The sequence below is a fragment of the Trichoderma evansii genome, assembly GCF_050947405.1.
Source record: "Trichoderma evansii strain SZMC 28006 chromosome Unknown GGI43scaffold_20, whole genome shotgun sequence".
Taxonomy (NCBI): Eukaryota; Fungi; Ascomycota; class Sordariomycetes; order Hypocreales; family Hypocreaceae; genus Trichoderma; species Trichoderma evansii.
In genome coordinates this window covers 451,373-464,566 of record NW_028145186.1, presented here as the reverse complement: position 1 = coordinate 464,566, position 13,194 = coordinate 451,373, and the positions used below count along the sequence as shown (strand labels likewise).

The window sequence follows — 13,194 nt, the reverse complement described above, 5'->3', positions numbered from 1 at the left end:
AGAGCGAAAAGAACGAAGAGGAAAAGGATTATCGTCCTTTAATCTCTTCCTTTCTTTAGAGGGCCTTTCTTATTTGATTTTTTCCCTCTTTTTCCAAGCTGCGGGGAGAGGCGGAAGACCAATCCCTGTCTGAACCCCAAGCTTGTCACCATCGACTTTCGGCAACCCGGCCATTTGCGATTCCCCTCCTCCATTTCTCATCCACGCCGAACCGCCGCTCCTCTTCTATTCCTACCTCCCGAAACGAGTAATTCGCGATTTTGGACGAAAGCGAAAAGCATATGATAGCAGAAAACACAAACGGAAAAACAAAAAGCAAACGCAATGTTCTACCAGGGGAGCCTGCAGGAGGGCATTTCGACGGCCGTCGGACAACAGAAGCTGGTGCTGTGTTTCGTCACTAGTACGTTTTACGAATGCGTCTTATTAACTTGGCATCTTTGCCTAACTGTTTGGTTTACTAGATGAAAACGACGAGAGCAAGACATGGGAGACTGAATATCTGCAAGACAGCTCGGTGAGATTACCCCGTGTACCTGCATATTTGGAACGACAACAACCATCTTCTGTCTACTCTTGGCGCACTCCCCCGCATGGTACAGACACGTTGCTAACATTGACATATTAACGAATCCATAGCTGTCAAAGTTGATTGAGACTCAAGCCGTCGCTCTGCGGCTCCTCGCAGGCTCAGACGAAGCTGGCTACCTGTCGCAAATCTTCCCGCTGCCCAAGACACCGACCGTCGTCATCATGAAGCATGGCGAGCTGAAGGAATACATCGCCGCTGGCACCAGCAAGGAAGACTTCCTCCGCCGAGTCCTCGTCGCCTTCAACGCCGCTCCTCCAGCGCCGGCGTCATCGCTGCCCTCGCCCGCTGCCTCGCCCACCACTTCACCGACAAGACTGTCTGCCCCTATACCAGCCCCCGCCCCAGCGTCACACTCGATCTCAACTTCACCTTCGCCATCTCCGTCGCCTCCATCTCAGACCCAGATCCCTCCCACAACAGCACAAGCCGCCGCGCAGTCAGAGATTGTCAGCCGCATTCTCGCCGAGAGGGCAGCCAAGCTCCAAGCGCAAAAGGAAGAAGCCGAGAAGAGAGCCAAAGAAGAGCGCATCAAGGCACAGGAAAAGGCCAAGGCTGAGGCTCAGGCAGGAGCAGACACAGACGGCGCCAGAGTACACAAACAAGCTGAGGAGCTCAAGAAGAAGCGAACCGCGGAACAGGAGGAGCGCCGGAGAATCCTGAAGCGGATAGAAGATGACCGAGAGGAGAGACGGATGCGGGCAGAGGCAAAGGAGAAGCAGAAGATTGACAACCAAAAGATTGGCGACGTTGCTGCCTCCCTGGTCAATGCCAAGGAGAGCAAGCTGCCTTCTACAACCAGGGTGTCTGAAATGGCATCAATACAGGTGCGATTGTTCGACGGCTCAACCATACGGTCCCGATTCAAGACGGCTGCTCCCCTAAAGGAAGTCAGGCGGTGGGTCGACGAGAATAAAGGAGAGAAGAAATCCCCCTACACGTTCAAGCAGGTCTTGACGCCGGCTCCCAACAAGAACATTGATTCAACAGAGGAGAATAGATCGCTCGGCGAGCTTGGTCTGATCCCATCTTCGACATTAGTCCTGATTCCCGTCCAAAACTATTCTACGGCTTATCCCGGAGAGAAGGTGCAAGATTCCTTCTTCTCAAGGGTTCTGCGGAAGATTCTCGGCTTCTTTATATGGATCCTGAGCTTGGTTGGCCTGGCTGGTGGTGACCAACAGCGTGAGGAGACCCCAAGCCGCAGAGAGAGGGAGAGTGAGCGGGAACGAACATCGGATGCGACAGCGCGGGCGACGTCTGAGGAGAGACGTCGTCGTGTTCGAGGGTTGCAGAATTTGGCGGACCGGCAGCGCGATCACCAGCTTTATAATGGCAATTCGGTATGTATTACTTTGTTTCTTCACCATTATTCACCTTTACTTGGAAATGACCAATCTAACCATGTACTGCCTATAGTTAAATTTTGAGCCGCGGCCAGACGAAGACGAATCATGAAAGATGTAAGGGAAACGAGTGTACGATGAATCTACATGTGTAAGAGCTGCATAGCATATTTCATCAACTGAGAAATACTTTCTTTTGGCTTAATTGGGATCTTTGTTATTGATTTCTTTCTTTCTTATTGGGATTGTGTATTATACAACTATAAGTTTCAAGAGCCGGGCGTTTCTATAGGGATTTTTTCTTTCCTTATTTCTTTTTCTTTCAATAAAGCAAATCCTCTGTATGCGCCTCTCCTCGCATATGTAAAATGCTTTCCTATATTGCCGTAATAGTATTAGGCATCCAATGCCGACGTCCTCATGGCAGATATTCTGCTTTGTATCTGCACACGTCCCATCCCCATATGGATACATATGCGTGTTCGTATATACAAGCGTGCTCGTCTCGATATAGTCTTACATGGTTCTTCTCACTGCTTCTTTGCATAAATCTTTCAGGCCGTGCCGCTATGCTTCATTATCGTCATCCTCTTCCTTAGTACTGGCTGGCAGCAGCCTGGCAAGCCTTGAGCTGCTCGAGGTACCAGTTGCAGATCTGCATGTTGCCGCCGTTCTCGTCGAGGCACTTTGTGAAGTTCTGGGCGGCACCGGCGCAGTTGTTGTACTGCTCCTGCTGGGGAGCGGCCTGGGCCTGGACGGGGGCAGCAGGCTCGGAGGAGCCACCGCTGAAGAGGCCACCGATGGCGTGGCCGACAGATGAGCCAATGGCGACACCACTGTGAGCGAGATACAAGGTCAGCTTATTGAGTCTCTAGCGAATGTAGTACCTTTGCGATTCTGACGTCTTTCACAAGATGACAGGCCAACAGAAGGTTAGGAGAAGGAATTGACATACGCAGCAGTGCTGGCCATCTGGCCGAACAGTCCGGGGCCCTGGGAAACCTGCTGAGGAGGAGCCATGGCAGTGGGAGCGTGCTGCTGAGGAGGAGCAGCCATGGTGGTCGCAGGACGGCGCTGCTGGGGCGCGGGAGCAGAGACGGTGGGGCGCGAAGGAGCGCGGGCGGAGGAGCGTTGACGAGGCATGGCGATGGAGTGTTTGGGGGGTGTTTGTGGTGTTGAGGAAAAGAAAAAAGATTATGAGTCGTAGATTTTGACAATGTGAAGCTGGAAAAGAGAGAGACGTATAAATGCTGGGGGAAGGATTTATCGGGCCAATGGGAGGGGCGATGATTGCGCTCGTGGCAGGCGTTAGTGCCCCGCTACACGGATTTTATTGGGGTGGCGGACGGAGGGCCGAGAATTTCCAGCGGCGAGAAGATTCTAAAGCCGATATAAAGATGGACGGGATTCAATGGACACCTAAAGCCGAGGTACGGATGCTGTAAGCTCGCCTTGACTGTTACACGTATTCTTCTCTTCAATTAGATGGCTTGTTAAATAGTCTTCCCCATCTATTGTTTTGTATGAGGATATGTGTAAAGACAACGATAATAGTGCAGTGTATCTAGGTAGTCTTCAGTTCAGACTCTCGCAGACCAATCTCTAATAGCGCCTCAAAGCCCAAATTGTCCCTTTGCCAGATAATTTCCCTTTTAATCAGTCGTCAATAGATGCTCTTGAGAGAGATGCTTCCAATTGACAACTGTGAATAAACCTCCAAAATAATAAAAAAAGATATTCCTTGCCGTAACGCCCCGATATGCGCAGTTGTTTGCCATCTAAAAATTCAATCGCTAGCAAAAAAGAAGCTCTTTCCTGAGAACCAAAAATGCTCTTTCAGTTCCGGTTTTTGCCTTTGCCCTTTGTCTTGGGCTTCTTATTCTGGCTTGGTGATCCGCTGGCCTCAGAGCCAGTAGCTTGCGCAGAATCATCTGCGCCGCGCTTCTTGCTCTCTGCTGCTGATTTGAGAAGAGCCTTGGCGCGTTCTTCGGCAATCTTTTCTGCCAGCTTAGCACTCAGGGTCTTGTTGTCGCTCTGTAATAAAGGCATATTGGTTAGTGACCAGTAGAAATATCCAAGAGAAAAAGATTAGTACATACCAAGTCAGCTTTCAAGATGCGTGCAGCAGCCTCCTGGTTGACGGTCAGCGTCCGCTTCGCGTCAGGCTCTTCGGCTGCCTTGATCTTTGCAAAGTACTGCTGAACTCGCTTGAGTTCGCCATAAACTGCATGGTTCTGCGCGTCGGCCCCCTGAACCTTCATAGAAGCTGTGAGATTCATGTTAGCCTTATGTCAAACACCAGGCAATATGTGATGGTTGATTCGCACAGAAAAGCAGAGATTCGATAGCATATGCCGTCAGTGAGTACAGCTTTGCTCGATCCAGTAAAGGTAGCTGAGAGGCCATCTCGCTGAGATTGCCCAGCAAAGGCTCAAGCGCATCTTCCAATTTATCCAACTGAGAATCCAGCTTGTCCACGAGCGGCGCAATGGTGGGAATGTCTGCCATGGTTGCAGTTGTAATGACAAGAAAGATGTAAAATCAAGAACAAGATGGAATGACAAAATACAGGCGAAGCAATGCCTTGATGCAGCTGTTTTTCTTAATGAGTTTCACAGTCTCTTTTTTTTCTGTATGATCTGAAGGCGCCAGTCGCGAAAGTCTTTTATCGATAATGCAGCGGTTATCAAAATATTATGCAGTTATCAAAGTACCTTCCACCTATCGGGTCGCGATCCCGCGGTGGAACCTCTCCGGCGAGAAAAAAGAACATCGCATTTGGCGGGCTCGCAGGGCGCTGGATAATGACCAAAGCTCGATGCCTACGTTGTTTTGTCTGCCTCTCTCGTATCTGAGCTTCCAAACACAAAATTAAAATTCCTTATCAAGCAGTCAAACATCTTCCTACCTCTGAATACACCGAGACTCTCTGCAATCCGCCACTCAATCGATTCTCACTCTAGACGAAGCGGCACATCGAAGGAGCCCGAAGCTTCAGCGCGAAATAATCAGCACCGACAACCCGGACTAAATTGCAATCGATACACCCAGTCACTCCCTCGCCGAATCTTCTCGGCGGCCTTCAAGGTGGCCTCCTCAGTTCGACCGCGGCTATCCGCGCGGATATGTCAAAGAACATCACCATGGGCTGGCGATAGCATCTGCAGAGGCCCGGCCGCCGCAAGACGCTATGGCACCGTAGCATCAACATCATCAACCTCTGATGGGAGCAACAGCCATAATAAATCACGCGATCCCTCGTCCCCGGGAGCTACTTCAAAATACTCTATACCTCGGCCATGGTCAGAAGCTCTGCGCCCTGAGACTGCCACTACCAAGCAATCCTCTTCTACGCCGAAGTTCTACGTGCCCTCGGTTCTACTACCTCCCGACGCTGCCAAATCACCATCGGTACACAAGATACACATCCTGGGAGATGATGAAAGATCAAGATTCATTGCACATGCCCTGTCCGGCGTCTACGACTCGGTTGAGATGCTTGGGTTCAAGAGAAGCTCATCTTCGTCACCTACATTCTCATCAAAGTACCGCAACATTTACAAGTCTCGCCATGGTGACCAGCGCAAAATGAAACTGGAGCATCTATCAGTGACACCAAGGGCCATCACCAGAGAAGACAATTCACACATTGACCAGCTGCTCGTAGCTGGACCGGGACACGAGGCAGTCGAAGCATTGCAGTCGGTCAAGCACCGTATCAACAAAGATACAACGGTGTGTCTGATGACGGATGGCTTGGGCGTCCTCGAGGAAGTGAGGGCACGGATTTTCCAAGGGACTGACGAGTCGTCGACGCCGAGCTTCCTCCTCGGCCACATGAGCCACCGATTGGCGTTCAACAGGCGCCATGACTCGGTCAAAGAGCTGCGGCATGGCAAGACGCAGCTGACATGGGTCGATTCGTCTGGAATGACTCAAAAGATGGAAAAGACGGAAACACGTATGAATTTTGTCGAAACACTGCAAGCAGTCCAAGATCTCAACTCATCCCTTACGCCATTTGACAAGTGGCTCCATTTCAAACTCCCATCAGTCATCCTAGATTCCGTGGTGGACCCTGTCTGCGTTCTATTGGAGATACCATATGCAGGGCTACTGCAGAATCCCGCTGCCCAACGGATGATGCACCGCCTGCTCGCAGAGATTGTGTCGGTCGTGGACAATATGCCGGAAGTCGAGGGATCGGCCGCTATCCGAAATTTTATTCGTGGCAACCGTATCAGACAGCACATCTATAGCCGCATCATGGCGAGACGCGGCGCCTCGAGCAGCGAGCTGGCAAGACAGATTCAGAACGGCCTGCCGACCGATGTTGACTATCTGAATGGCTTCTTCATCCGGCGTGGCCAACAATTGGGCCTGGACCTGCCTACCAATGTTTTGATGAGAGACATGATTAAAGCGAAGCACTCGCTGGCCATTGAGAAGCTCAACTCGTATATCCCTGTCGAGGAGACTTCGGTACCCAGCCACTTATCATTTCGTTATCGAACTATGCCCAAATCAAGCAACAGCAAGCTTGTATAAAAATTAGATTTTTATTTTTATTTACTACTGGTGGCAAGGGGTGAAGCGAGACCGGAAATCCGGCAAACCATTTGGATTTTAGAAATTTTGCATTCAGCATTGGCGTGGGAGGGGCTTTTTCTTTTTTCTTTTTTTCTCTCTTGTACGATACTACCTCCCAGGTACGATGTGACGTGTGGATATTAGCAGCTAGAGGTATATACTACCATGAATGAAAAACATCTCAATGTCGACTGTATTCCGTATCTATACTGTATATTAATTGGGTAGTATTATCCAGGCGTGTATACTGCGTGTGAAAGTATCCTAAGGCGTGTATACGGAGTACATTGAATAGTGGTGGGCACTACAAGCTGTGTATACTAACTTACCACGTGTAAGTGTTTACTTACCACCTACGTAAGATACCTATCCATGCATGCATATATTACTTGATACTCCTTACTCCATTTATATACAGAATTGACTTTCTTTATCTCCCAACAGATTCGTAACTTGCTCAGGATCCGGTTAATCAAACCTACATGTACGGAGTACCTTACTGACCCAATCGCACCTAGCCTGCACGGCAACCCAACAAGCTATCCCCAAGGGGCGTATGATCGTGATCGCGACAGCGGGCGCGAGCTCCAGCTTAACTCGAATAAAAAACTTTGCCCCGCGTTTTTTCCTAAAGCTCCATGACCTCATGTCTGCAATTTCGAAGCGTTGCATGGGCTGCGGACCAGGGCAACGCTCGCAAAATGAACACACGACCGCGCAAAATCCGCCACCCCCCCTCCTCTTTGCTTCATTGAGAAGACCGCGGCTTGCGCTACGCCCACCTGTGGTCGCCGAGCTACAGTATTGGCAGCAGCGCTCTGCTCCTTACATATGGCTTGCATATACTACCTACATGTAGGTCTCTGGTCAGTCACTGTGCATGGATAAGAGCAAGCGGGGTCGCTGTCGTGATAGGTTGAAGCTGGGTTTAGCTGGTGGCCCCTTATACCGTCAGGCGTTTTGTTCCGTCCCCTTTTCGCCGGCTGTGGTTGGTTTAATATACAGCTCAGGTCTCGTTCTCGTACTTTTATTTTATTTCATTTGTGTTTTTTTCTTCTTCAGATTTTCATCCATTGTTTTCTCTAAATTTTTAAATCTGTTATTTCTTTCACGTCACTGGTCCGCTTACACCAGCTACTATTCTTCCTTGTCAGATTACTTACTACGTATTACTGCTTTTGTAAGTAAGCTCACTTACACGGTCATCAGCGCCCGGATCTGGTTGAATGAATGCCCAATACTAATATATAGTCTTTTCACCTCAGCATTCAGTAAACGCCCTTTTTAATTCAAAAAAGAGTGTGAGAGAGCAATCACAACAGATAACACCACAATGTCATACTCTCCACAACACCGCGCATTCCATCTCTTCCCATGTCTTCCTGCTGAGCTGCGCCTGCATATTTGGCAGGACACGCTGCCGGATCTACATGGCGTCACATTGCATGGCTACAAAAAGGGATGCTGGGATCTCAGGGACCCTCTGGAGGGCGAATCTGATGAAGAGAACGACGCCTTTACCAGAGCCGATAAGATACTCGACTTTCGCCTCGAGATGCTGGATGACGTTCACATCGACATGCCCATTGTCTTTGTCAATCGTGAAGCCCGAGCCACCGCCTTGTCCTGGGCTCGCACGCAAGGCATCATAATGGACTTCAACACCGAGAGGGGCTGCCATCTCTTCGTGCTGCCCTTTGACCCATGGCAGGACGCATTATTCATCAACTCGCACAAATTGGAGGAATTCTGTCTTGAGCCGGCCGATCGGCTAGCAGGACTGCAACTCCGCGGGCAATCCGCCTACAGCAATCCTGCAATCACGCGCGTCGCCCTGCCGCATACGGCGCTTACATCCGAAATGTCAGTCTTCTACGATCTGCTCCATTGGTTCCCTCGCCTTCAGGTGATCTACATTATCGTGGACATTGACATTGGCCCGACGCTGCCCAAGTATTCCTCGACTGCAGAGCGGAGGAGGGCAACGGAGCGAATGAAGCACCAGCGATGGAAGGTCAGCGAGACGCAGGGCCATTCATATGTGTGGGACAGCACGGATCGCAAGTTTGTCCGCAACATTGGCACGCCCATCGGCTTCAGATCCATGTACAGGGAGATTGAAGACTACTTGGCGGTGGGCATAGCCAAGGTTTTTGCCAAGAGGGACGTTGAACAATTTGAGATTCGACCTGTTTTGATGATGATGTGATGACACGATGGGCATTTTCCTTGTTCTTTTTTCCTCTTTTTTCAGGGAGCGGGGTTCTAGAGTATCGGTATCGCTTCACGGTTCGATTCGGCAAAGACGAGCAAGGATTTTGGGTGTCAGGATTTGGGTGCCAGGATTTCGGGATCTTCTATTTGGGCTGGATGGATTTTGAGTGCTTACGCAGAACGTAACTACTATTTGACTATTGTATTATCAATGTACACTCTCTTTTTAATCTCACTGGATTTTAGGATCGAGTTCGACTATTTCTACTTGTCTCTGCACTTTGTCTTGATCCTTCCAAGTAAACGCGGGGAGAAGCGGACGAATGTTGTTGAGTTTCTCACCAGGGGGGTTGACAACAAAATCTATGGGGCGACCAGCCCGGCTTATCAGTTGCTGCTGGTGCTCTTTGAACTCGATGGGAAAATGAATAAGAAGGTGGGATATTCAAACGAAAAGAATAAAGGGGAGAAGTTTCAGGGCGATAATTCTAGTGCCTTCGAGATGTGTTTGGCTCAGCATTTGATATCCATTTGATTCATCCTACCGGTTAGGCTTCACCACCAAACACGCTGCTACCAATGCCACTACTACTGGAGTTGTGTAACATGACTACGTGTAAGATGGTGGTATTGAATCGACTTGTCTCTTGGCTATTCAAATTTGATGCTAATTTGACTATTCTAGCAGTACTCGATTGGATGATAATATGAAATTCAATTCGTTGATTACTGCGGAATACAGGCGCCAATGTTAATGTTACGAGGGCAACCGCTGTGGCTTTCTTCGGTGCCCTGTAGCGGCGTCTATGGCGGCATCCACGGCAGCGCACTTATAGGCGCTCAACACGGCAATTCTCGTTGCAATCTTCAACACAGTGGAGGCCACCATCTTATCTCGCTATCTAGTCTATCTGCTAATGGTGTATTACTCAGTTCAAAGACCTGCTCGCCACCGTCTTTCCCCGCCGTTGCAAGCTGCTGCTATATGGCGTCACGCCGCTGCCTCTGAATTAGGCGGGTCGGCTTTAATCTAGTAGAATGCCATACTCCGTAACAATGAATAGCTGCTGCCGTAATCAACCCTCTCCATACCTACCTAAACCCCGAATGTATCGCATCCTGACAAATAGCACCGCTTGCTCTGTGACATTTTCTCCGCCATAGACGTCGACGATTTTTGCCAAGTCTCGTTTGCTGCTACTCCGCCGCAGTTGTGCTTAGCTGTACTTGCATCTGAGACTCGCTTCCGTACCTCCCGGGCCATCTTGTCGGCGGCTGTTGGCCATCCACTGGCTGCTTTAAGCGTACATAGCCCGATATACCGGGTCAATATCTGATAATATCACATCACATCACATCACACCTCTTTATTTTTGACAGTCAATAATATTCGCCATGTCGTGGACACCGAGTGACGATGAGCTTGGCGGTGAAGATCCGGTTGACTGGGATGGCCGAGACCGAGGATTCGCTCAAGACGACGAGGGCCACGAAGACCATGAGGGTGACGGTGAGGATGACGAGGACGAGGAAGACGATCCCGACTATCGCGATGAGCCTGAGGAAGATGACGAATTTCATGGTAATGACTTCCTATCATAATCTACTTGATCTCAAACATCGTCGGCTATAGATTACTAATCCAGCTTCAGATGCATTTGATGAACAAGAAGAGAATGACGGAGATGGTAAGCAAGACAGACGTAGATTGCGGTGGTGGTAGACAAACGATATGCCGATTCTCATTTCTAACACAGACGACGAGCACCCGTTTCTAGATGACCACTTGGAGTACGGTTTCGGAGATTTCCGATTTCAGATTGTTATTGAAGATGGAGAAGCCGAACAAGATGAGGCTGCTCTGAGGTTGATTTCATTATTAAGAGGTAACGCACTTTTCTAACCTGTCCCAACTTGCTAGCTCGCTCTACGCAATTGCTATACATGTCTGCTAACATGACGATTCAATCATTGAAGCCGGCCAAAGGTCAGGTCTCTTGACGAGGCAGCAGCTCATGGCGCTCTTTCGCGGCACCGGTGTAGGGCGTCATTCTGGCGAGCCAAAGGACCCCAATCGATTCCCCAAGGTGCCGAGCGAAGAGGGCAGGAAGCTCATGCGATCCGGCGTCTTTGGTTCTAATGATTACGACATACGGCCAAAGAAGCAAATCGCTAGGCGCATCCTAGAACGAGAGATTGGCATGGGAGACCGTATGCAGAGGAAGCGGGATAACGGCGTTTTGGCTCAGGTAAGCATGCAATCTATCAACCCCTTCTTTTCAGTTGAAAATTTTCACAAAATTTTATATCCAACTCAAGTTAAAATGCTACGTATCGTCATTGATCTGTATGAGTCATGCTGATGCTAATATACTAATTCTGATAGAGTTTCATTCCTGGGAGCAGGGCAGAAAAGATTATTCACTATGACCACCCCATCTATTCTGGTCAGTTTTCAGATGACGGAAACTTCTTCTTCTCCTGCTGTCAAGATTTCAACGTACGCATGTACGATACTTCCAACCCCTACAACTGGAAGCTCTATAAGACAGCCAACTTCCCCTTTGGCCAGTGGACCCTGACGGATGCCTCCCTGAGTCCAGACAACCGTTGGTTGGCGTATAGTTCCATTCAAAGCATTGTTTCAATAGCGCCTACCGATCCCAAGGACAAGGGTGAGCCGTACACCCTCGAGCTTGACGATGGAGATGGACACACAAGACTTTCTTTCTGGCGCAGTCGTGGATCTTTTGGCATTTGGTCCGTCAGGTTTTCGGGCGATGGACGAGAGCTTGTTGCCGGTACCAGTGCTCACTCCCTAGTCGTCTATGACATCGAGTCAAGGAGAGTTCTTCACCACATTGCCGGTCACCAAGACGATGTAAATGCGGTGTGCTTTGCAGACAAGGGATCTCCCCACATCATTTACTCTGGCTCCGACGATACAACTATCAAGGTTTGGGACAGACGAAGCATGGGAGATAACCGAGAGGCTGGTGCATTTGTGGGACACATTGAGGGCTTGACATATATCGACAGCAAGGGTGATGGACGGTACATTCTCAGCAACGGCAAAGACCAGAGCATGAAGCTGTGGGACATTCGCATGGCCATGTCCACAGACCGCTTCCGCGAAGTCACAAAGGACAACGAAAACCGTGTCGATCGATTTGATTATAGACAAGACGAGTACGACGAAGAGGACTGGGATGTGCACCCTCACGACAACTCCCTCGTCACTTTCCGAGGCCACAAGGTCCTTCGAACGCTTATTCGATGTCATTTCTCACCACCATCGTCCACCAACTCGCGATACGTTTACTCTGGAAGTGCAGATGGCAAGGTACACATCTGGAACATGGATGCCACCAAGGCAGGCGAGATTGATGTGCAGAGCGCGACGAATGCAACACGGAGACTTGATCGCCGTACTCGAGTCTATTTTGATGAGCCTGGTGGTTGGGGCACATGCGTGCGCGATGCTAGCTGGCATCCTAATGCACCAATCGTTGTTGGTGAGTACAATCCTCTCGAATACCCTCTTTGTATAATTGTTTACTAATAATCTCTTTGCAGCTTCTGCGTGGAACGGATACAGCATGGCAAGAGGCACATGCACGGTCCATGCGTTCAACGGAACAAACGACGATGAAGGCGACCCTGAGCTGGGAGACAGCGTTAACGAGTCGCTAAGATCAGATCCCGAAACATTCTTTCCATCCAACTATCTTGTCACCTAAGGAACAGAGGGGCGTGCGGACAAAACCAGAAAAAGAAATCTTTTCTGGGATCTCATGTTATTACTACTAAAAGTATGATGTTACGATCTCATCTGGAGCTTTTGCCGTTGCGACTAAAAGTACGATGATATGGGGCTGCAAATGTCGATGCTTGCTATGTAGGTATATGTGTATCAAGAATGTTGTCATATATAGTAGTACTAGATGGATATGGGAGTTGGTCTTTATGCAATGCTATTTCAAGCAGCGATCCTTGATTCACAGCTGCTGTCCATTCTTTTCTTCATGGTACTTTTCTCAGCTACTATAGTGGCAGACATTCATCGTCCAAGTGACATGTACGTTCTGGTGCTGGATATATGTATTCTCCAGAGTCTTCTCCAATAGCAGGCTGTGACATAGCATGACGATATCCCCGCTCACTCCCAAGCAAAAAAAAGGCTTGTAGTACAATATTAACCATGCTAAAAAAAGATTTCTACTCATAAGCAAGTGGCTGCTGATCGTAGTGCTGGCTGGGCTAGCACTCCCCAAATCCTACCTGCAGTTACATCCATACATGCACCGAGAAGGCCCTAAATATCGTTAGCAAAGGTCAGATTGATCGGCAATGGCAATTAATATGGGGAGCTGCATCCCTGGTCCATCTCGTGACTGGCGAGGCTGACAGCAAGCTCTTGAATTGACGAGCTGCCATTGGCCAATGCTCTGGAAA

General features: G+C 49.3%; 5 protein-coding genes across 5 annotated transcripts; 4 read left to right on the top strand and 1 right to left on the bottom strand.

Moving 5' to 3' along the window:
• The first annotated feature begins 143 nt into the window (after positions 1-143).
• On the top strand, positions 144-2,251 carry GGI43DRAFT_182503 (ubiquitin-related domain-containing protein). Its single transcript, XM_083199847.1, has 4 exons — positions 144-403; positions 465-517; positions 640-1,932; positions 2,009-2,251. The coding sequence occupies exons 1-4, from the start codon at positions 325-327 to the stop codon at positions 2,045-2,047; spliced, it is 1,464 nt and encodes a 487-aa protein (XP_083057679.1). The 5' UTR covers positions 144-324; the 3' UTR covers positions 2,048-2,251.
• Positions 2,252-2,274: 23 nt separating this feature from the next.
• GGI43DRAFT_182474 (coiled-coil-helix-coiled-coil-helix domain-containing protein) lies at positions 2,275-3,355 on the bottom strand. The gene is made up of 2 exons (XM_083199846.1): positions 2,891-3,355; positions 2,275-2,771 (listed from the first exon to the last, which is right to left on the bottom strand). Exons 1-2 carry the CDS (start codon positions 3,076-3,078, stop codon positions 2,531-2,533), a joined length of 429 nt encoding a protein of 142 aa, XP_083057678.1. The 5' UTR covers positions 3,079-3,355; the 3' UTR covers positions 2,275-2,530.
• Positions 3,356-4,050: 695 nt separating this feature from the next.
• Positions 4,051-6,595, top strand: GGI43DRAFT_429958 (ketopantoate reductase PanE/ApbA C terminal-domain-containing protein; the record flags this gene model as incomplete). Its single annotated transcript, XM_083209193.1, has 2 exons — positions 4,051-4,127; positions 5,103-6,595. 2 exons carry the CDS (start codon positions 4,051-4,053, stop codon positions 6,481-6,483), a joined length of 1,458 nt encoding a protein of 485 aa, XP_083057677.1. The 3' UTR covers positions 6,484-6,595.
• Positions 6,596-7,336: 741 nt separating this feature from the next.
• GGI43DRAFT_182258 (2EXR domain-containing protein) lies at positions 7,337-8,842 on the top strand. The gene is made up of 3 exons (XM_083199845.1): positions 7,337-7,380; positions 7,680-7,705; positions 7,791-8,842. The coding sequence occupies exon 3, from the start codon at positions 7,859-7,861 to the stop codon at positions 8,732-8,734; it is 876 nt and encodes a 291-aa protein (XP_083057676.1). The 5' UTR covers positions 7,337-7,380; positions 7,680-7,705; positions 7,791-7,858; the 3' UTR covers positions 8,735-8,842.
• A 1,099-nt stretch (positions 8,843-9,941) lies between these two features.
• GGI43DRAFT_182151 (WD40-repeat-containing domain protein) lies at positions 9,942-12,581 on the top strand. The gene is made up of 6 exons (XM_083199842.1): positions 9,942-10,321; positions 10,392-10,427; positions 10,497-10,625; positions 10,717-10,988; positions 11,126-12,254; positions 12,316-12,581. The coding sequence occupies exons 1-6, from the start codon at positions 10,135-10,137 to the stop codon at positions 12,477-12,479; spliced, it is 1,917 nt and encodes a 638-aa protein (XP_083057675.1). The 5' UTR covers positions 9,942-10,134; the 3' UTR covers positions 12,480-12,581.
• The last annotated feature ends 613 nt before the right edge of the window (positions 12,582-13,194 follow it).